This window comes from Amia ocellicauda, chromosome 18 (genome assembly GCF_036373705.1).
Source record: "Amia ocellicauda isolate fAmiCal2 chromosome 18, fAmiCal2.hap1, whole genome shotgun sequence".
NCBI lineage: Eukaryota > Metazoa > Chordata > Actinopteri > Amiiformes > Amiidae > Amia > Amia ocellicauda.
The window spans coordinates 4,831,294-4,852,304 of NC_089867.1; the positions used below are offsets into that span (position 1 = coordinate 4,831,294).

The window sequence follows — 21,011 nt, forward strand, 5'->3', positions numbered from 1 at the left end:
AGAAGGCAGTCTGACAGAGTTTCCCCTGACAGGTCAAGTCTGTAGTTTATACAGTTTATGCAGTTTATACAGACAGACACTCACATAAACACGATTCATAGACATTCCTTTATCATTGCAGAAGACAACGGAAGCTTACAGCTGCAGGCTGAAGGATATGTTTACTGGCACTGTGCAATTAGGCAGATATATTCCACCAGAGCCCGCTCCTTCTCATCCTTGGCCCCTAAATGGTGGAGTCCTTGACCTCCTTCCAGTGCTTACTCAAGACTCATCTTTTCAGACAGTACTTGTAATATTAGTCCTTTAATCCCCTGTAAGATAGCACTTCACAGCATTTTATCATGCTTCTTGCGTTACTAATACTTGTATTATTGATTGATTTTCCCCTTGCTCCGTTTCTCATAGCCCTTGACTGTGACCCTACATCTTGACAGCACTTAGCTTTTACCGTCCAGGATGTATGACCTCACTTAGTGTACTTACCTGTGTAAATTGGAAGTTGTAAAATGTATTATTCCTTGAATTGCTTTGTATAATGTAAATTTGAATTTGTAATGTTTGATGCCTTGTACTTAATTGTATTCTTGGATAAGGACGTCTGCCAAGAAATAAAAATAATAATAATATATTTTCTCTAAATTGTATCACTCATCTATCAACCCCTTTCCTACCTGTCTGCTGTACTTATCTTGACAAGAAACCTCCGAGGCCTATCTACTTTAATTCAACATTGGGTATTTGATGCTCTTTCATCTCTTTTGTCATCTCTTACACATTCATACAGTTTCCATATCTATCTTAAAGTTACACTGCAATATTACAATACAGCATCAAATAAATACGTTTGTTCAGCAGAAGTCCATTAGTGTATTCAGTTTTTGTCAGGTCTCCACCCTTGTCTGTTATTCCACTGTCTGTATGATTGTTCATTGATTGTGTATCTGTTTCTGTACAGAACATCGGCAATGTGCATTTAAACTCTCTATTCTTCTGGTTATCAGCTTTAATTTGACTTTTTATTTAAAATAAATAATATTAAATTACTGAAAGCATAATTAATTAATATGTATTCTTTCCTTGTTGTTTTACAGATGGATCACTGAAAACAGTCCAAGTGAAGCATAAATCCATCCTGAAGAAAAGGTTTGAATGCATCTTTGAAGGCGTAGCTGAGTCAGGGAAGCGCACCCTCCTCAATAGTATTTACACAGAGCTCTACATCACAGAGGGTGACAGTGTAAAGGTCAATAATGAACATGAGGTGAGGCAGATTGAGATGGCAATCAAGAAGAAACACACACAGGAGACTCCAATCAAATGCAATGACATTTTTAAACCCTTATCTGGGCAAGAAAAACTGTCAGAACAAATCAGAACTGTGTTGACGAAGGGGATTGCTGGCATTGGAAAAACAGTGTCTGTGCAAAAGTTCATCCTTGACTGGGCAACTGGAGAAGCTAATCAGGATATTCACTTCATATTCTTTCTGCCTTTTCGTGGCCTGAATTTGATGAGGAAAGAAAGATATAATCTGATTGAACTTCTGTGCTACTACCACCCTGAACTGAAAGAGGCTGGAGATCTTGAGTCTGGTAAATACACAGTTTTGATCATCTTTGATGGCCTGGATGAGAGCCGTCTTTCCTTGGATTTCCAGAACAATCAGATGTGTCATGATGTGACACAGTCAATGTCTGTGGATGTGTTGCTGACAAACCTCATCAGGGGAAATCTGCTTCCCTCTGCTCTCCTCTGGATAACCTCCCGGCCAGCAGCGGCCAGTCGGATCCCTGCCGAGTGCGTCCACCAGGTGACGGAGGTTCGAGGGTTCAATGATGAGCAGAAAGAGGAGTACTTTAGGAAGAGAGTCAGTGATCAGAACCTGGCCAGGGCCATTATCACACACATCAAGTCATCAAGGAGCCTCCACATCATGTGCCACATACCAGTCTTCTGCTGGATCTCAGCCACTGTTCTGCAGCGAATGTTGGGAGAGGCGAGCAGTGGAGTCATCCCAACTACTCTGACTGGAATGTACACACACTTCCTGCTCCTTCTGATCAGTATCAAGAATAAGAAGTATCTTTGTGGAACTGAGGAAAGCACACAGAACCTGTTAGAGTCAGAGAAGGACAATATCCTGAAACTGTGCAAGTTGGCCTTTAAACACCTTCAAAATGGCAATCTGATTTTTTATAAAGAAGACTTAAGAGAGTGCGACATTGATGTCAGTGAAGCTTCAGTGTGCTCTGGGGTGTGCACAGAGATATTTAAAGAGGAATCAGCAATATTCAAGCAAAAAGTGTATTGCTTTGTACACCTGAGCATTCAGGAATATCTTGCTGCTTTGCATGTCTTTTTCTCATATAAAAATGAAAATCTAAATCTATTTAACAAAAAGCATACAAATGACAAGACAGTGAAATTGTCAGACTTGTACAAGAGTGCAGTGGATGAGGCTTTACAGAGTAAGAATGGACACCTGGATCTTTTCCTCCGTTTCCTTCTGGGCATCTCAATGGAGTCCAATCAGACTCTCTTACGAGGCCTCCTGACACACAGCAGCTCACACAGAGAACTACTGACACCGACACACAGCAGCTCATGGAGAGGATGGCTGTTAAGCACAATCAGCAGCTCGTGGAGTGAATTTTTGACAGAGCCAAAGAGCATTTCCCAGAGCATCCAGGACACAGCTGATTACATTAAGAAGATGATTAAGAAGGATAAGTCTCCAGAGAGATGCATCAATCTGTTCCACTGTTTAAATGAACTAAATGATAATTCTCTAGTGGAGGAAATCAAGAGCTTCCTTAGCTCAGGAAGTCATTCAGGAAGAAAGCTCTCATCTGAACAGTGGTCAGCACTGGTGTTTGTGCTGCTGACGTCAGAAGAGTCGTTAGATGAGTTTGACTTGAGGAAGTTCAGCGGAACAGAAGAAGGCTGTGTGAAGCTGCTGCCAGTCATCAGGAGATCTAGAAGAGCTGTGTAAGTGTTGGTGTTATCCTGTCGTTATCTCACAGAGTGCTTTGATTCAGTTGAATCATATACCTCATAAACAAAGTTTATTATTCTGTACAATTAAGGTATAACACTAAATTAGACAGATGTAAATAGCAAAAATATACTAACATTAGTTATTTAGAAAGATAGAAAAGGTTGTAAACATTTGTTCACATTCAAAATGTCAAGGTGATGTAAGTAGAGAAATAAGGAAACAAAAACAATATTCCTAGGACATATTCAATAATTTCCATTCAAAGTAACCAAAGAGGCAATAAACACTGATTCACAGATTAACTTGATTTAAAATAGTGCCAGTGGACAATACAGATAGTCCATTGGCTGTAAGATGTATTGTTTAGGTTCGTTCTTGTAATCGGGTGTCCAAAAACCTATTTAAAATTGTATAATTTAAAACTTAAAATATTCTATACTATTTCATGGTGAATCTCAAAGTTCTCTGCATGATTTCTGCCATTTTATTTTTAAATTCCAACTACAATGTTGAACTATATTTACCGACTCCTCACACTGAAAATGTACGGGTAGAATCACTGCACCCGCACTCTAGCCAATCAGAGGGCTGTTTTTATCGAGTTCTCATGTAGAGGGGCGGGATCAGAGCAAAGATGGCTGCACCCGTGGGAGAGGATGACTCTCCTAAACAAAAAGGAAAACAAAATAAATACTCTGATTTATACGTGTATCATACATGTCAACAGAGTGGTGAATGAAGGAGTACAGCCTCTTTTTATTTATTTATTTATTTATTTATTTATTTATTTATTTATTAACAGACGCCCTTATCCAGGGCGACTTCCAAAATATAAGCGCAATACAAAGTGCAAAAATACAGTGCAGTAAAAGGTATAAAACTGGAGGAAGGGGAGTGGAGAGGAGGCAAGGTTAGTCTTCTGGCACTGGAAGACTGCAGCAGTCTGGGGTGGATGTATGGAGGGTCTGCAGGTAACTTGGTGCAGTCTGTTCGAGGCAGCGCTAGATGAGGGTCAGTGTCTTGAACTGAATTGCGTGCCGCTATCGGATGCCAGTGGAGGGAGCGGAGCAGTGGAGTAGCGTGTGCGAAACAGGGCAGAGAGAATACCAGACGAGCCGCAGAGTTCTGGATGAGCTGGAGCGGCGGGTAGTGGATGCAGGCAGGCCGGCCAGGAGGGAGTTGCAGTAGTGCAGGCGGGAGAGGACCAGGGACTGGACGAGCAGCTGAGACGAGAACTTGGTGAGGAAGGGACGGATTCAATGTATGTTGCTCAGGAAGAATCTGCAGGTGCGTGTCAGTGTGGTGATGTGCTGAGTGTAGGAGAGCGCAGTACAATCACAAATGCCAGCGTTGGAGGTAAAAACTGGGACTTGTGGTTGAGCAGGACGAGCCACCGTATCTTGTCTCACTGCACTTTACAATGAAGACTCGCTGTCTGCAAACTGCAGACTTCCCTGTAGACCACACGGGACAGAATGAAGGCCGTGTTTATGCTTGTTTATTATCTTTAAGTGTTGCTTTTGTCTTTTAGATGTTATTGTTTGAATATAATCACTTTGAGATGAATTGTTTTTATAATTTCTGCTTTATGATTTATATTTCATTTATTGTTAAATGCATTGCTATCTGTGAGGCACTCTGCTCTTGTTAAAAATATATATACAAGTGTTTAATGATTATTGTCTACAGTTAAAGGCATGTTGTACTCTAATTTAGAGTGTGTGCTGCACACTATTGAGAATATTGAGCTGAAGCTTGACTTTACAAAATTAAATCGCAAATCGAATCGCAATCGCAATATCTGTCAGAAAAATCGCAATTAGATATTGTAGAACCGTCTCAGAAATAAGTGGAGAAGTCGCGGAGATAAAGCAAATAGAACTTTAATCAGGCCGGATCGGAAGCCCCACGTCAGGAATAATTCCTTCAGTGAGAACTTAATGTTTACAAACATGAGTACAACTTTATAGGAAAAATGACGTAACATCTTATGGCTGTTCATCCAATCAGAAGATACAGGTCCAGGTCCGTTTACGATCTGTCCTCCCGTGAAGAGGTGATGGATACAAAAAGCAGATGTCTGTCTTTGATGTGCACTAGGAAGATGCGATCCCACGGTCGTCATTTACCTAGTGTCAATCGCCCATTAACAGAAACAATTTCTGCCTATCTTGAAAAACGATTAAGTCATAAACAAATTCTCAGCAGACATCTGTAGGCTATTTCAGCACTGCATAATCTTTCATTACTGACAGGAGATTCTAACAAACCAACCTTGTTGACCCTTTACTTGTCCTGCTAAATCTAATCTGCTCAGTCTGTATACAAACTACTTCTAATGCTAGTATTAATATAAAACATTATATAATTATCACAAAACACTTTCTTCAACATCCTATACAGAGTCTTCAGATATTTTCCCCAAATTACCCAGCCCTAATTCCTACTAAATGTGCTTCGCTTTCAGGTGAATTGTATAACAGAACTTTTAGACTTGCAGAACTGAAGATAGACATTTGAAAAGGGAAATATATTAATTCGATTCCCCATTGAACCAGCACATTTTTAATTATATTAGAAAGCTTCGCCCGCAAAGGGTTAAGATTACTTTCAAAGAAAATATAAAACCGAACAATAGCCTATATACATCAATATTAATAAGTTGTGATTATAAATACATTGCATACACCTGTAAGCAGACCTAATGCATAACTGGTTTGTTTGAGCAGATTTGTTTACTTCCCGGCATGCATTTTGTTCAGGCCTCCTTTTCGCCCGCATATGTGAACACACTTAGGCCTCCTAAAACTGCAAATGTGAACGGTTTCTCAAAAAAAAAAGCAGGACTAAATTTGATGTGGCCCAGGGCTGGCCTAATAAGTGTGAAAGGGGTCATAGACAACAAAGTACGATTAAAGCGTTCTACTTGTTCGTTGCCCTGGGGATGGTAATGGTGTGGTCCTTGATTTTGTTACCTTACAGTGTTGTGGTAGTCAAGAGAACAACTGATTTTCAAACTCACCTCCGTGGTCATGTTGTATACATTTTGGAAATCCAAACCTCAGAATAAAGTAATTCAAGACTTAGTCAGTTAGTCTTTCCTGTCTTGTTTCTCGTTGGATAGTCTTGTACAAATCATGTGAAGTGGTCAGTTATGACGAGAATATACTTGTATCCTCCCTTGTTCTTTTCTAAGTGGAGGAAGTCAATGAAAATCAATTTTAATGGTTCTGTTGTTTGGATTGAGACCATGGGAGCTTTAGTGATTCGGTTAGACTTTTTGTTTTAAGCACTGACAAACATTAGTAACCTGGGGCCGGTTGCATAAACATAGACAAAGTCTTTGTCTTATAGTATGATAATAAGTCCTACTAACGATATACACTCAGTTAAGAACGTTGCATAAAACCAGTCTTTCCTTAGAAATTATAATCAATTATGGCGGACATTTCTCTAAAACAGCGATGATCACAGTTAACTGAGAATCTATGCTAGTTATTGAAATATAATGTAGAGAAATGTATCAAATGTGCAAGGATGAAAGCTGGCTGTGCGATCTTGCATTTATATGTGATGTTACTGAGCATCTTAACACCTTAAACGTGAAGAGAGATGTATGACAGTGTGAAAGCATTTCAGTTAAATTACGTTTATGGGAGAAGCAAATACAGCAAGGAAATATTTTCCATTTCCCGACTTGCCAAGCCATCTCTGATTCTCTCACAAACGTCACTATTCCAAGCACTGGATTCGCTGCAAAACTGAACTTGTTGTGTAAAGAGTTTTATTCTTCTTGGATTTTAACAAACAGCAATTCAGTTTTCATCCTTTCTCCAACCTATTTGGTGTTGATGTGAACAATGCTCCAGAGGACATCCACATGGAATTGATCAAAATTGCAATGCAATGACACACTTAAGGTGAAGTTCAATTCCGTTGGTGCTGCAGAGTTTTACCCCTCATTACCAGTCATGGTACAACAGACCCGCCTGCACACTACACAAGTCCTCTCTTGTGTTTGGAAGCACATACCTGTGCGAACAGCTTTTTTTAACAGATGAAGCTCAACAAATCCCCCAAAACTTCACGACTGGCATCTACACTCCATATGAAGATCACTTTAGCACAAGACATTACACCGGACATTGACAGTGTTTTGAATAAAGTATAATGCTAACTAATTAAATTGAGAGTTTTGCGAATTTTGTTCAAATGATAGTGAATTATAAATAGGGACGAGCAAATATTTATGCGGCCCTCGAATGAAACTTGAAATGAGCATATGGCCCGTGGTGAAATTGAGTTTGACACCCCAGGGTTAGAACTCTGGTGATGATGACCTCTGTTGGTGAGTAGAAGAAGTGTGGGAGAAAACCATGACACAAGGCTACAAAATAATATCAAAACCTACATTAAAGGATATATGTATCTGCAGGGCTGGAGCAACTATCACTGCGAAATACTGTATCCCGGTATCAAAACAAGTCAATTTCCCATCGACAACCCAGCTCTATCATTGTTTCCCTTCCTGCGGGGGGCGGATTGGTTTTACATCGCTCTATCAAATGTAACAAATGTAAGTGATACATTAATTTGCAAGTCCGTAAACTTTGAAGCTGTCTAAATCTGTTGCAAACTGACAAAAACGACATAAAAACATAACTAATCATTCTGGAAGTTGCATAACCCTCCCCCCGGCAAATAATTAATTGACCCACGATCATTAAAATGAAATGAAAATGTTAATGCAAATGCACAATTTGATTTTGTGATATTTATAAGCTTTACATTTATATGTGAAATCCTTGTTCTTAGACACTTAGTTTGTACACATGTAGGCTATGGCTTCACCCTCCTGGCTGCACAATTTTATTATTATTGCACCAGACTGTAATACATTAAAATGTACTGTTGATTTTCTACCAATGTGTGCAGTTATGTGAAAACTTGCATGTTGCCTGTTAAAAAAATACAACCAGGTATTTTCATTATAATTAATACACAGAGTAAACACAACAGAAAAGCTTGAATTGGATTAATCATTTTAATACTTCATGATAGTGGTAATAATGTTAAACTTCTGTGCTGTGTACAGTACAACTATGTTAATAGGACTGACATCCTATGGTGAACTAACATAGATAAGCTAGTGTGATGCTCTGCTACCTGTGTGTGATGAGACACCAGCAGAGTTCAGGCACAGAGCTGGCAAGTCTTCAGAGACACAGTGAACATTTTTAAAATTAATCAATCCTTACAATTAGATCTCCAGAACTTGATCAAGTAAATAAACACTCCACAAAGAGTCCATACCATCTCCACTCCACAATCAGGCTATTTTTTAATATCATGTTCTAAAGGAGAAGCCAACCGTTGTCTTGAATCTGCACTTAAATTAGTAAATGTAAAACTACATGGACCTGTATCTGAAAGATTTAATTCAAATTGAGATGTCATGCTTCTCATGCTGGATGTGTGTATTCATGTAAGATGAATTGCATCAACAGTGTGACGCTTAGAATCATGTGACTGTCCCATGTCGATGGCAGCTCTGATCTATGTGTTTGTGACCCTGGCGAGTTCAGCACCCCTCTGACAGAGATTCAGGGGTTTCGCTAGACCTTATTTAGGGAGGCTTCAGCCCCCCTGTATTTTCTCTCAGCCCCCCTAAAAATAATGTGATTATGAAGTAACGGTGCAGTCAAGCAGGCCGACAAAAAACGTCAGCCGCCCCTTGTATTTTCTCTCTGCCCCCCTAAAAATAATACAAAAAAGAATCCAAGAATGAAGTAGTAACTCCACAAAACAGTCACTCTGTATAGCACCCCTAGTGCTTGTGTGTTAACTGGCTGTGATGTCTGCAGAGTCTCCTCTGGAAAGAGGAACTAGACAAGGCTGCCCTCTTAGCCCTCTCCTCTTTGCTATTTCATTGGAGCCTTTCACACAAGCATTCAGGCAAAGCTCTGTGTTGACTCCTATAGACATTCAGGGCACTAGGCATCATATCTCTCTCTATGCAAACAATGTGCTGCTATATCTCCCAGATCTATCCAATTCCCTTCAAATGCATTATACTTGTTACATTTTTGTGCTTCCTTTTCTATTAACTGGTCAAAATCTGTCATCCTTCCTTTAAATGTAACTGCAACAGATCCACCACTTCTGTCTCTGGCACCAACAATTACATGTGGAAATAGCCTTACTTACCTGGGAATTAAAATTTACAAAAACTTGTCACTCATCAAGAAAGAAAACTTTGGTAGTATGTTATCTAAACTAGAGATCACTCTTCATGGCTGAATATCGGTAATTAAAATTAATGTTTTGCCGCATATCAATTTGTTATTTTCTATGTTGCCACATTGTGGTTAATTCAATGTGTTCCAAATTTTTCAGGAACAATTAAAAAAAACTAGAATTCGTGTAGCAACTTTGCAATGCCCTAAATCTGCTGGTGGTCTTGCATTACCAAATGTTCAACTTTATTATTGGGCTTTCCAGCTGAGTGCTGTGATGATGTGGTTGCATACGGAAACACCAGCCTCTTGGCGTTCCATATAAGATATCCTGGATCAGGGCTTGTCTCTCGCATATATAAGAAATTGTTAGTGTATCAAGACCCTTCCGGTTATGTCCATTTGTGACAGGGAGTTAAGTACAATTCCTGTTACCCATGACTGGAGCAGTATTTGGGAAAATATCTTTTCTTCATGCAAAAATGTGGCTCATCAGCTCATTCATTTCAATTCAGCTCACAATTTCTATGCTACTCCTCTCAGGAAGTTTCAGATGAAAATGAGTGCAGACCCTCTAAGCCAGGCTTGTGTCTGGGAGTGACAGGTACTTATTTCCATGTGTTCTGGGAGTGGGTGTGGAGGTGCCTCTCTTTCCTGAGGTCCTCCTACTGGCTGATGATTCCAAATTAGTCTTAACATCACATTCCAGGAAGCTGCTCCTGGCAGGGTGGTCAGGAAAAGTATTCTGAAGGGATGGGTGGAACAGTCTTTTTGATTTTCTTCTATATGGCTTGATTACTTTTGTGATATTATTATTATATTAACCTCTCCAGGCTGTCAGGCTGTGGGATCACAGAGGAAGGCTGTGCAGCCCTGACCTCAGCTCTCTGTTCAAACCCCTCAACTCTGAGAGAGCTGGATCTGAGCTACAATCGCCCAGGGGACTCAGGAGTGACAAAGCTCTCTGCTGGACTGAGGGATCCCAACTGTAAACTAGAGAAACTGCTGTAAGTGGGGAGAGTGTGATTGTGTGATAGTGTGACGGTTAAACTACAGGCTGTGAGGGGAGATAGGCTCCCATGGAGAGAATACTCCATGGTAGTGAAATATGCTGTACCTTAGTACCCCCCTTAAAGCGACAACACCACTATGCAGCCCCTGTGCACTAATATCACTCCATGTTAACAGATACACAATAATGGTGGGGACAGAAGACCCTCTGTTTAGCAGATTCAGCCCAGACTCCCCACAGCGCCTCTGTTACACTAATAGGAGGATTTAATCCAGATGGAGCAGCTCACACCCTGAACCTGCAGCACCTGAGCTGCCACAGTCGCTTGTGTTCAGAGACCCAATTTCTCCACAGCTGACTTCTAGCCCCTCTCCCAGGAGGGCTCCCGGCAACAGCTGACAAAGGCATTGGCTCATCCAGCCTATTGGACACAGCTGTGTAGTTAGAGGCAGAGAAGAGACAGAGGAACAAACTTGTTCTTAATGTAATTTTGAAAAACTTTCACTGCGTTTAAATTAACACATGGTGTTAAAATATATATTTTTTTTAAATAGAAAGCTTTGAATATGAAATAGGGCAGGTTTTCCATTATACAGATAGGGAGAAAAGCCCCAGCAGAACTCTGTGTTACTCCCATAATACATTGCGGCTCAAAGACGGAAGAAAACAGGGAGTTGACATAATCTATCTTGTTTAAATAGAGGATCTTTGCTTATACTCGGAACCTAGCGCTTCGGTCGCGCACAGAGCAGAGAACAGCGATCAGAGACTGCTGACCAATAGCAGTGCTTCAGTGAGCGGCAAAACAGGAAATGCAGTCTAAGGGCTTCTCTGATGTCTACATGCAATTATCATATATTGGGGAAATCTTTGACGATAATGCCCTCTGCTCCTTTCAGGTCTTGAAAGAATACTACTCTCTTCCAGGCACATGGGCTTCCCTGGGATGCTCCTTTGCATTCTCATCCTTTGGCAGATTTATTTTGTAGCTCTCCTGGATCAGGGCTTGTCTCTCACATATATAAGAAATTGTTAGTCTACAATATCAAGACCCTTCTGATCATGCCCATTTGGGACAGGGAGTTAAGTACGATTGCTGTTATCCCTGACTGGAGCAGTATTTTGGAAAATATCTTTACTTCATCCAAAAATCTGACAGCAGTTCATTTACTTTTATTTGGCTCACACATTCTATGCTACTCCTCTCATGAAGTTTCAGACGAAAATGAGTGCAGCCCCTTTGTGCCAGGCTTGTGACTGGGAGTGACAGGGACCTATTTATATGTGTTCTGAGAGTGCGCAAAGGTTGCTACTCTTTGGCGATTTGTGGTCTCTGTTATGGGTCCTCTTCTGGGTGTGGAGGTGCCTCTCTCTCCTGAGGTTCTCCTACTGGCTGATGATTCCAAATTAGTCTTAAGATCACATTCCAGGAAGCTGCTCCTGGCAGGGATGACTGGTTTATGTTTATTTGACGGATTTTAAAACCGCTGAGAGGGAGGGGCATTGGGGAAGGAGGTTAAAACAAATATATTGTTTGTATTGTTAATGTCTGTTTCTATCAATAAAAAAAACATTTGTTCAAAAAATAAGAGTGTGATGCTCAGCTGCTACTCTTCTGTATGGAGCCTCCATTTCTGTTAGTACAAACAAACATCATAACTAAAGGTCGAGGAAAAATGCATGATAATGATAGATTGTGTATGCAACCCCAGTTATCTGAAAAAGGAAGCACTGCCCAAGGGGGAGGGGTTTCTGCGCACTTCCGCGGGAACCCGATCGAAACATCACTCTATCAAAGCTGCCATTGACCCTGCGCTCATCACTCAGAACAGGTCCCTTCCCACTTCCTGTTCTATAAAACGTGACGTCTGCGCAGGTTCATCCTCTTTTGCCGGGAGCTTGGACCGCGCGACCTTGCAACCCTTGGGCAGTGCTTCCTATCCTATCGTTATCTTTCAAGTCGGAAGCACTGCCCAAGGGGGAGGGGTTACTTTATAACAAAACCGTCGCAAGGGAGGAGGCAGCGAGCTGATAAGGGAGCCTGCCCCGAGGTGCACCGCTAGGGGACCTCGGCAACACAACTCCAGACAGTAACCTCAGGGGCCCCGTAGGGCCGCATCTGAGCCGCCCAGGAGCGAGGACCGTAGTCACGCTCTACCGGGAACTGTCTGCAATCAGCATATACAAAGCGGGGCTACAGAGGTTAACTCTTACGCCCTCCGCTTACAAGAGCAAGGCTGGCTGCTCTACTAGTGCAGCTAGGAGCGAGGCCGTAATCTACTTGCACAATGTCTGGCGCGGGCAATCAAGCACTTGTGCGTCCTCCGCGCAATATCATGGCAGTGGACCCCTGATCCAATAGGAGCGGGGCCACAGACCCAATGAGAAAAATACAATATAATACATAGCTGGCTAGTCAACAGAGTAGCCGAGCTGAACAATACACAATACATATATATCGCGTGACAGCAAGACCTTCATGCTGTCAGCGCACAGCACAAGAGCATCCAACTCAACTAAACAGTACAGAGTGGAAGAGCTCCATTGTGCTGACAATTTAGATTTCGTACAATTAACTATATACACCACGGGGCGCAGGAACGAAGTCATGCGCCGCCCATGGAACACAGGAGCAGTTGACGCCTGCTGGTTAGACCGGCTAACGCAAGGCAACATTAGCTCTGTGTTAACAAATTAACTATATACACAGCGAGGCAGCGAACTCAAGTGCCGTCAGCTGGGAACAGTGGCAGTAAACTCCATTCTACAATTTTAGAATGGAGCCACAGTCCTGCTGTTTAACACATAATACATATATACACATATATACATCACGGGGTGCAGGAGCTGGCTCATGCACCACACGTGGAACACAGGAGCAGTTGACACTTGTCGAATAGCGCAGCTAATGCAGGACAACTACAGCTCTACCGTGCGAATAAATGACCTATGTACACAGCGGGGCACTGGAGAACTCAAGTGCCCTCCGCTGGAGGACAACAGCAGCGGTCCCCTGCTCTATGGCATAATACAGCCAGAGCGGGCCACAGACCTGCTGACCAATACACAGAGCAGGGTACAGGCCAAACTCATGCACCACCGCAACACAATTACAATGAATTAACTATATACAGGGCGGCCTCTTAAGGCAACATGCCTGTAGGCCACACGACAAGCCCCTGGAACACATCAACAGGGCTGTCTGTACATCCAGGAGCAGCTGTGAAAGCTCGCGTGGGTGCTCAACTGGAAGGCATAGTCTGGTGGAAGGGAAAGACACGGTTCACTAGCTCCCTCAGGATGCACTTACAGGGGCAGACTGGGAGAGGAAAGGCAGGAGCCAGAGCCTGCAGGCTACTGGGGCTCGACTACAGCCAAAACTGGGTTCCCAATGGAAGGGACCAGTCCCGTCACATCCAACCTGTAGAACCGGGCAAATGTAAGCGGCGAGGCCCAAGCTGCAGCCGCACAAATGTCTGCCAAGGGGGCACCTTGAAAAAGGGCCCACGATGTGGCAACGCCTCGAGTCGAGTGGGCCACCAGGTGATCAGGCACCGGGGTCCTGGTGGACTCGTAGGCCATGGTAATGGTGTCCACAATCCAATGCGAAAGGCGCTGCTTTGAAAGCGCCTGGCCCTGTGTCCGGGCTCCATAAGACACAAACAGTTGGTCTGAGCGCCGAATATCCTTAGTGCATTCCAAATAGCACCTGAGGGCCCGCACAGGGCAGAGCAGGTGAAGCCGTCTCTCTTGCTCTGAAGCGAAGGGTGGAGGATGAAAAACCATCAACTCAATAGGCCTGTTGACATGGAATGGAGACAGCACTTTCGGGAGGAACGCAGGGTTAGGCCGTAGTGTGACCCTGGAGCCATCTCCCGCAAAACGGACACACGATGGGTGTACGGACAGGGCGTGTAACTCGCTCACGCGTTTTGCAGAGGTGATTGCCAGCAAAAACGCAGTCTTAAATGACACCAGCTTCAGCTCAGCTGAGTTCAGTGGCTCAAATGGGGCTTGGGAAAGTGCATCCAGCACTACATCAAGGCGCCATGCGGGCAGTGAAAGGGTTTGAGGAGGCCGTAGCCGTCGAGCTCCCTTCAGAAACTGCACAGACAGAAAATGAGACCCAGGAGGCTCGCCATCAATCCAAACATGACATGTCGAGATGGCCGCCAGATACACTTTGAGCGTGGATGGGGACTTGCCCTGGTCCAACAGCTCTTGTAGAAATTGCAATATGACCCCGATGGGGCAATTAATTGTGTCTTGACCGCTGTTTTGGCACCAGGTGCTAAACTTCCGCCAGCGGTAGGAATACTGCGACCTCGTAGAGGGAGCTCTCGCCGACTGAATAGTGGCAACTACCGCGTCCGACAGACCCCAGGCAATCAATCGCTCCTGCTCAGGGGCCAGGCCCAGAGCTGGAGGAGGCCCGGATTGGGGTGCCAAAGCGTGCCCTGCACCTGGGACAATAAGTCCGCTCTTACTGGGAGCTGCCAAGGCTCTCCGTGGAGGAGGGCGATCAGGTCCGCGAACCAGAATCTGTGAGGCCACCGCGGGGCTATCAGCAGAACTGTCGCTCGTTCTCTCCTGACCTTCTCCAGGAGCACCGGGAGAAGGGGGAACAGTGGGAACGCGTAAAGGAGACAGCGCGGCCACTTGTGAGCTAGCACGTCGATCCCTAGGGTTCCTGAGCGGTCTTGGACGGAGAACCATAGTGGGCAGTGTGTGGCCTCTGCCGAGGCAAAGAGATCCACGTCCGCCCTGCCGAACCGGCTCCACAGTTGTTGTACAACAAGCGGGTGGAGGCGCCATTCCGAGACCAGGGGGCCTCCCAGAGAGAGGAGGTCCGCCGCCGTGTTGGACAGGCCTGGGAGGTGAACTGCTCTGATGGAGTGGAACCGTGGTTGCGCCCACAGAAGCAGACAGCGTGCTAGACAGTACAGTCTGCGCGACCGGAGACCTCCTTGCCTGTTGATATAGGCAACCACCGCTGTGTTGTCCGTCCGGACCAGCACGTGTCTGTCCCGCAGGACTGGCAGGAAATGAGACAGTCCAAGGAGTACTGCTTGTAACTCCAGGATGTTGATATGGAGGGCCCGTGTGGGCTCTGTCCACCTGCCTCGGACTCCACGTCCGTCGCAGACTGCTCCCCAACCCTGCTTGGAGGTGTCTGTCGTCATGACTGCTCGGTGGTAAACTGGGCCCAGGGGCACACCGTCAAATTGTGAGGGCTCCGCCACCAACGGAGCGCCTTCCAGCACGCCGGATTGACTGTGACTCGGCATGCTCGATCGTGGCGAGGGTGCATCCTGAGAGACCTGAACCACCACTGCAATGTAGAAACTTCCTGTGCGCCTGTGCAATGGGGATGTGAAAGTAAGCATCTTTCAGATCCACCGTGGTGAACCAGTCGCCGGGCTTGATGGCCTGAGACATGGTGCGCAGGTTGAGCATCTTGAAGCGCAGCACCTTGAGGTGGCGGTTCAGGTACCTCAGATCCAAGATGGGGCAGAAACCGCCATCTTTCTTGGGCACAAGGAAGTATGGGGAATAATATCCCTCGTGCTGCCCCGGCGGGGGCACTTCGCGGATTACTCGCTTCTCCAAGAGAGCGTCGATTTCGACGCGAAGCGCCGCACACTGCAACGGGTCCCTCACTTGCGTCCACACCACGCCCTGGAAGGGGGGTGGACATGTCTGAAATTGCAGTGAATAGCCAACTGATATAATTTGGAGCACCCAAGAGTCTTGGGTGCAGTGTTGCCAATTGGAGAGTTGCTGGGGGGTGTAAAGGTGGGCCAGAGGCTGCTGGAACGCCTCAGGGACGGGGCTCAGGTGGTGGAGGAGGCGGGGTTGGGCCGGTTCCCCTCCTACCACGAGCTGCCATGGGCCGCCGGGGGCCAGGGCGGTGAGCCTGGGGGGGCGCCTGCCTGCCAGTGAGACGCTGGCGGAGATCGGCAGGTGGGCAGGGCTGTGACCTGGGTTGTGGTCCGGCCTGTGGCCTGGGCTGTGGCCTGGGAGCCGCGGTCGGGGGGCCTCCCCGCTCGTGAGCTGCCGCAGACGGCCTGTGTTGCTGAGCCTGAGGTGCCACCGGGTACACTCGGGCCAGCTGCAGGGACTGCTCCCTCTCCTGGAGGGTGCGCGAGATCATCTCCTCCACAGAGGGGCCAAAAGTAAAGCCCGGCGAAATAGGGGCGTCCATGAGGCGAGTCCTGTCTGCCTCAGGGACCAGCTGTGCCTGAGACAGCCAAAACTGGCGGCACGCCGCCACAATGGCTGCCAAGGATTGCCCTGTCGCCCTTGCCCCCTGGCGCATCACTGTGACCAGCTGATGCGGTGATGGGTGATGCGCCATGTTGCTCCGAGGGTTCTGCCAGCTGGGCCACATACAAGGCCAGCAGGCTCTCCGTATTTCAGAGAGCGCATCACGCTGACCCCTCTCAAATCTGGAACGCGGCGGGGCAGGATCAGAGGGCCAGAGGAGCTGAAGAGACGCCACAGCCCTCTGAATAACTGCCCAGAACTCCCTGTCCTGTCCCGTGGGAGCAGGAGGGGCATCCACGCTCAACGGAGGAGGAGGGGTGGAAGCGACCAGTGTCCGGTAAGATGGCGGACTTCCGGTCGCGCCGTGTCGGTGCCCAGACAGACGGGGCATAAGACTTCCCCACTCCAGGCGGGCAAGGTGCGGTGGCCGCAGGCGGCACAGTGGCGGGGGTGAGAGGAGCTCATCGCCGAACGCGGAGCGCACACGCGCGTGCACAGGGAAACGTGCAGCAGAGGCGCCGATCAGTGTTTGCACCAGGGGCACACAACAAGTGGAGCGCCTAGCGGGCCTGCCGCTTTAAGTGCGTCTCCACCAGGCAACGTTTATATACACAGGGGCGCTGCAACGCCAACCACACGCAAACCTTGCTGTTGCCGGACTGAACACTGTGTATAGCCAACACCAGGTGCTGGAATACAAGCACCGCGTAGGCCCGTAGGATTAACCACACCATGTGTGCCGGGGTTTCCGGGGACACCGGGTGACGCGGAGTCCGGGGTCCACGGGGCCGAGGGGATCTAAAACCAAGGCACGCACGCACGGACTGGGAGGGCTAGCAGTGCTCGTTCTCGGCGAACCGAGAGAGCAAGATCTCCTACAGCCGCTGCCGCGGGCTGTAGTGTGGGTGCAAGCTGCCGCTGCTAACGCTCCTGCTGTGGAGGAAAAAGCCCTGTGGACAAAAAACCAACACAGCAAGCAGTCGGAATATATATAGCACTATATAACCACGACTATTATTTTTAAAAGGCTCTTCTTGTGAATGAAACTGAAACCGAAAGCGCAGCCGGACCTCCGGTGCGCGGACGGGACAGAATCGGGATTAGCTATCAATAATAACTAAACACACACAAGACAGAGACGATGTGTAGCGAAAACGGTGGTGAACAACACTATGAAGTGAGCCAGCCAGTCGAAATACGCAGTTTGAATGTTTATTACAAACACAGACACAGAGAGCTTACATTCCTGAGTCAAGCGAAGAGGCAAAAGAGGATGAACCTGCGCAGACGTCACGTTTTATAGAACAGGAAGTGGGAAGGGTCCTGTTCTGAGTGACGAGCGCAGGGGCCAATGGCAGCTTTGATAGAGTGACGTTTCGATCGGGTTCCCGCGGAAGTGCGCACAAACCCCTCCCCCTTGGGCAGTGCTTCCGACTTGAAAGATAACCAACATATCTCCTTTCCCCTCCAGGCTGTCAGGCTGTGGGATCACAGAGGAAGGCTGTGCAGCCCTGGCTTCAGCTCTCTGTTCAAACCCCTCAACTCTGAGAGAGCTGGATCTGAGCTCCAATCGCCCAGGGGACTCAGGAGTGACGCTGCTCTCTGCTGGACTGAGGGATCCCAACTGTAAACTAGAGAAACTACTGTAAGTGGAGACTGTGTGATTGTGTGACAGTGTGATGGTTAAACTACAGGCTGTTATGGGAGATAGTCTCCCATGGAGAGAATACTCCATGGTAGAGAAATATGCTGTAGCTTAGAATAGCTTACAATCTCCAGACACATTGTCTTACACAGTCAGCAGTCAGGCTGCTGACGAGCTCAATGATGATGAAGCTCAACTACCCAAAGGAGAGGCCTAGAGGAAATGTCAGAAATGCAGCATTGTCAGCAGAGATACAGGTGGTGACAATGTTTAGGGCTATATGAAATCTGTTTTATTACCTAGAATTTTCGGATTAAAGTTTTCCTGATTTCAGATTTTTCAGTTTTTGTTTTTTAATGAAGGGGGAGATGGGGTGAATAACGTGTTTGATAAGTTTGTACTTTGTTTTCGAAGTTCAAGCAGCCATTTTTATTCATAAAGCTGTGGGAAACAGAAACATTAATAACAGAATTACACTGCTAAAAACAATGTAAAACAATGCATTAGCATACTGTATGTATATACACCGATCAGCCATAACATTATGACCACCCGCCTAATATTGTGTAGGTCCCCCTTTTGCCACCAAAACAGCCCTGACCCGTCGAGGCATGGACTCCACTAGACCTCTGAAGGTGTGCTGTGGTATCTGGCACCAAGACGTTAGCAGCAGATCCTTTAAGACCTGTAAGTTGCGAGGTGGGGCCTCCATGGATTGGACTTGTTTGTCCAGCACATCCCACAGATGCTTGATTGGATTGAGATCTGAAGAATTCAACACCTTGAACTCATTGTTGTGTTCCTCAAACCATTCCTGAACCATTTTTGCTTTGTGGCAGGGCGCATTATCCTGCTGTAAGAGGCGAATGCCATCAGGGAATACCATTTCCATGAAAGGGTGTACATGGTCAGCAACAATGCTTAGGTAGGTGGTACATGTCAATGTAACATCCACATGAATGGCAGGACCCAAGGTTTCCCAGCAGAACATTTTCCAAAGCATCACACTGCCTCCGCCGGCTTCCCTTCTTCCCATAGTGCATCCTGGTGCCATGTGTTCTCCAGGTAAGCAACGCACACGCACCCGGCCATCCACGTGACGTAAAAGACAAGGTGATTCATCAGACCAGGCCACCTTCTTCCATTGCTCCGTGGTCCAGTTCTGATGCTCATGTGCCCATTGTAAGCGCTTTCGGTAGTGGATAGGGGTCAGCATGGGCACCCTGACTGGTCTGCAGCCCCATACGCAACAAACTGCGATGCACTGTGTGTTCTGACACCTTTCTGTCAGAACCAGCATTAACTTTTTCAGCAATTTGAGCTACAGTAGCTCGTCTGTTGGATCGGACCACACGGGTCAGCCTTCGCTTCCCACGTGCATCAGAGAGCCTTGGCCACCCATGACCCTGTTGCCAGTTCACCGCTTTTCCTTCCTTGGACCACTTTTGATAGGTACTGACCACTGCAGACTGGGAACACCCCACAAGAGCTGTAGTTTTGGAGATGCTCTGACCCAGTCGTCTAGCCATCACAATTTGGCCCTTGTCAAAGTCGCTCAGATCCTTACACTCGCCCATTTTTCCAGCTTCTAACACATCACCTTTGAGGATAAAATGTTCACTTGCTGCCTAATATATCCCACCCACTGACAGGTGCCATGATAATGAGATTATCAGTGTTATTCACTTCAAATGTCAGTGGTCATAATGTTATGGCTCATCGGTGTATATATATAGGCTAATGCATTGTCATGTGCTATAAATATAAGACAATTGCATTTGAAATCATTTGTTTGCAGTGCTTCCAAGAAACCGCATTCAGGAAGAGTCCGGCATTGACAGTGGAACACAAAAGATCCCATAAATAAATAAAGTTACATTTTTTTTAAGTAAAAAAATAGCTGTAAAATGAATGAAAAATGCTCCACTCATACACAGGCAGTGACAAATGTATGTTAACTTTAATTTGTATTTTATTAAATACAGAAAGTGTCTGAAATAGCGAATCAGTGTCAAACCCTTCATGAATATACCCCAGTGCTTCCACCTGTGTTCTGTGAAAATGAGCTAAAAGTCTTTCCTATGATTAGATCCTACTCCCAGTTAAAAGTAGGTGTAAGAGACTTTATGACTGACTTCTACCTCCTACTCTGAGCAAGGAGTAATCTTACTCCTAATCTAACTTTTAATAAATAGTAAAAAGAGTAATTCTGAGATGTTTTATGCATATGTGCTCCTTCAGGAAGAACAAAGTTACAATAGATGTGTCCTACACATTAGGGTTGGCCTTGCACCGGCTCCGGAGCCTGGATCTGGAGCGGAGCTAGACAGTTTTTGTTAGTTGTGCTCCGGAGCCAGAGCGGAGCTGGAGCTGGCATTGCTGGAGCTGGACCTGAGGTCATGGAGCTGCTCCACTCATTCCCCCCCTCCATTAAACTCACCCAGATATTAAGTCCAGTTTTCTTGAATTAACAAAATATGTAACTTCATACAGTGAGGGAAAAAAGTATTTGATCCCCTGCTGATTTTGTACGTTTGCCCACTGACAAAGAAATGATCAGTCTATAATTTTAATGGTAGGTGTATTTTAACAGTGAGAGACACAATAACAACAAAAAAATCCAGAAAAACGCATTTCAAAAAAGTTATAAATTGATTTGCATGTTAATGAGGGAAATAAGTATTTGACCCCTTCGACTTAGTACTTGGTGGCAAAACCCTTGTTGGCAATCACAGAGGTCAGACGTTTCTTGTAGTTGGCCACCAGGTTTGCACACATCTCAGGAGGGATTTTGTCCCACTCCTCTTTGCAGATCCTCATAAAGTCATAAAGGTTTCGAGGCTGACGTTT

At 45.8% G+C, this 21,011-nt stretch overlaps 1 protein-coding gene across 1 annotated transcript in view; it reads left to right on the forward strand.

Moving 5' to 3' along the window:
* The window catches only part of LOC136714162 (NACHT, LRR and PYD domains-containing protein 3), a 73,294-nt gene that overhangs the window by 33,562 nt on the left and 18,721 nt on the right, over positions 1-21,011 (forward strand). The window contains exons 7-9 of the mRNA XM_066691487.1: positions 1,095-2,991; positions 10,071-10,244; positions 17,988-18,161. Of these exons, the coding sequence (XP_066547584.1) occupies positions 1,095-2,991; positions 10,071-10,244; positions 17,988-18,161 (2,245 nt within the window). The remainder of the gene's footprint in view (positions 1-1,094; positions 2,992-10,070; positions 10,245-17,987; positions 18,162-21,011) is intronic.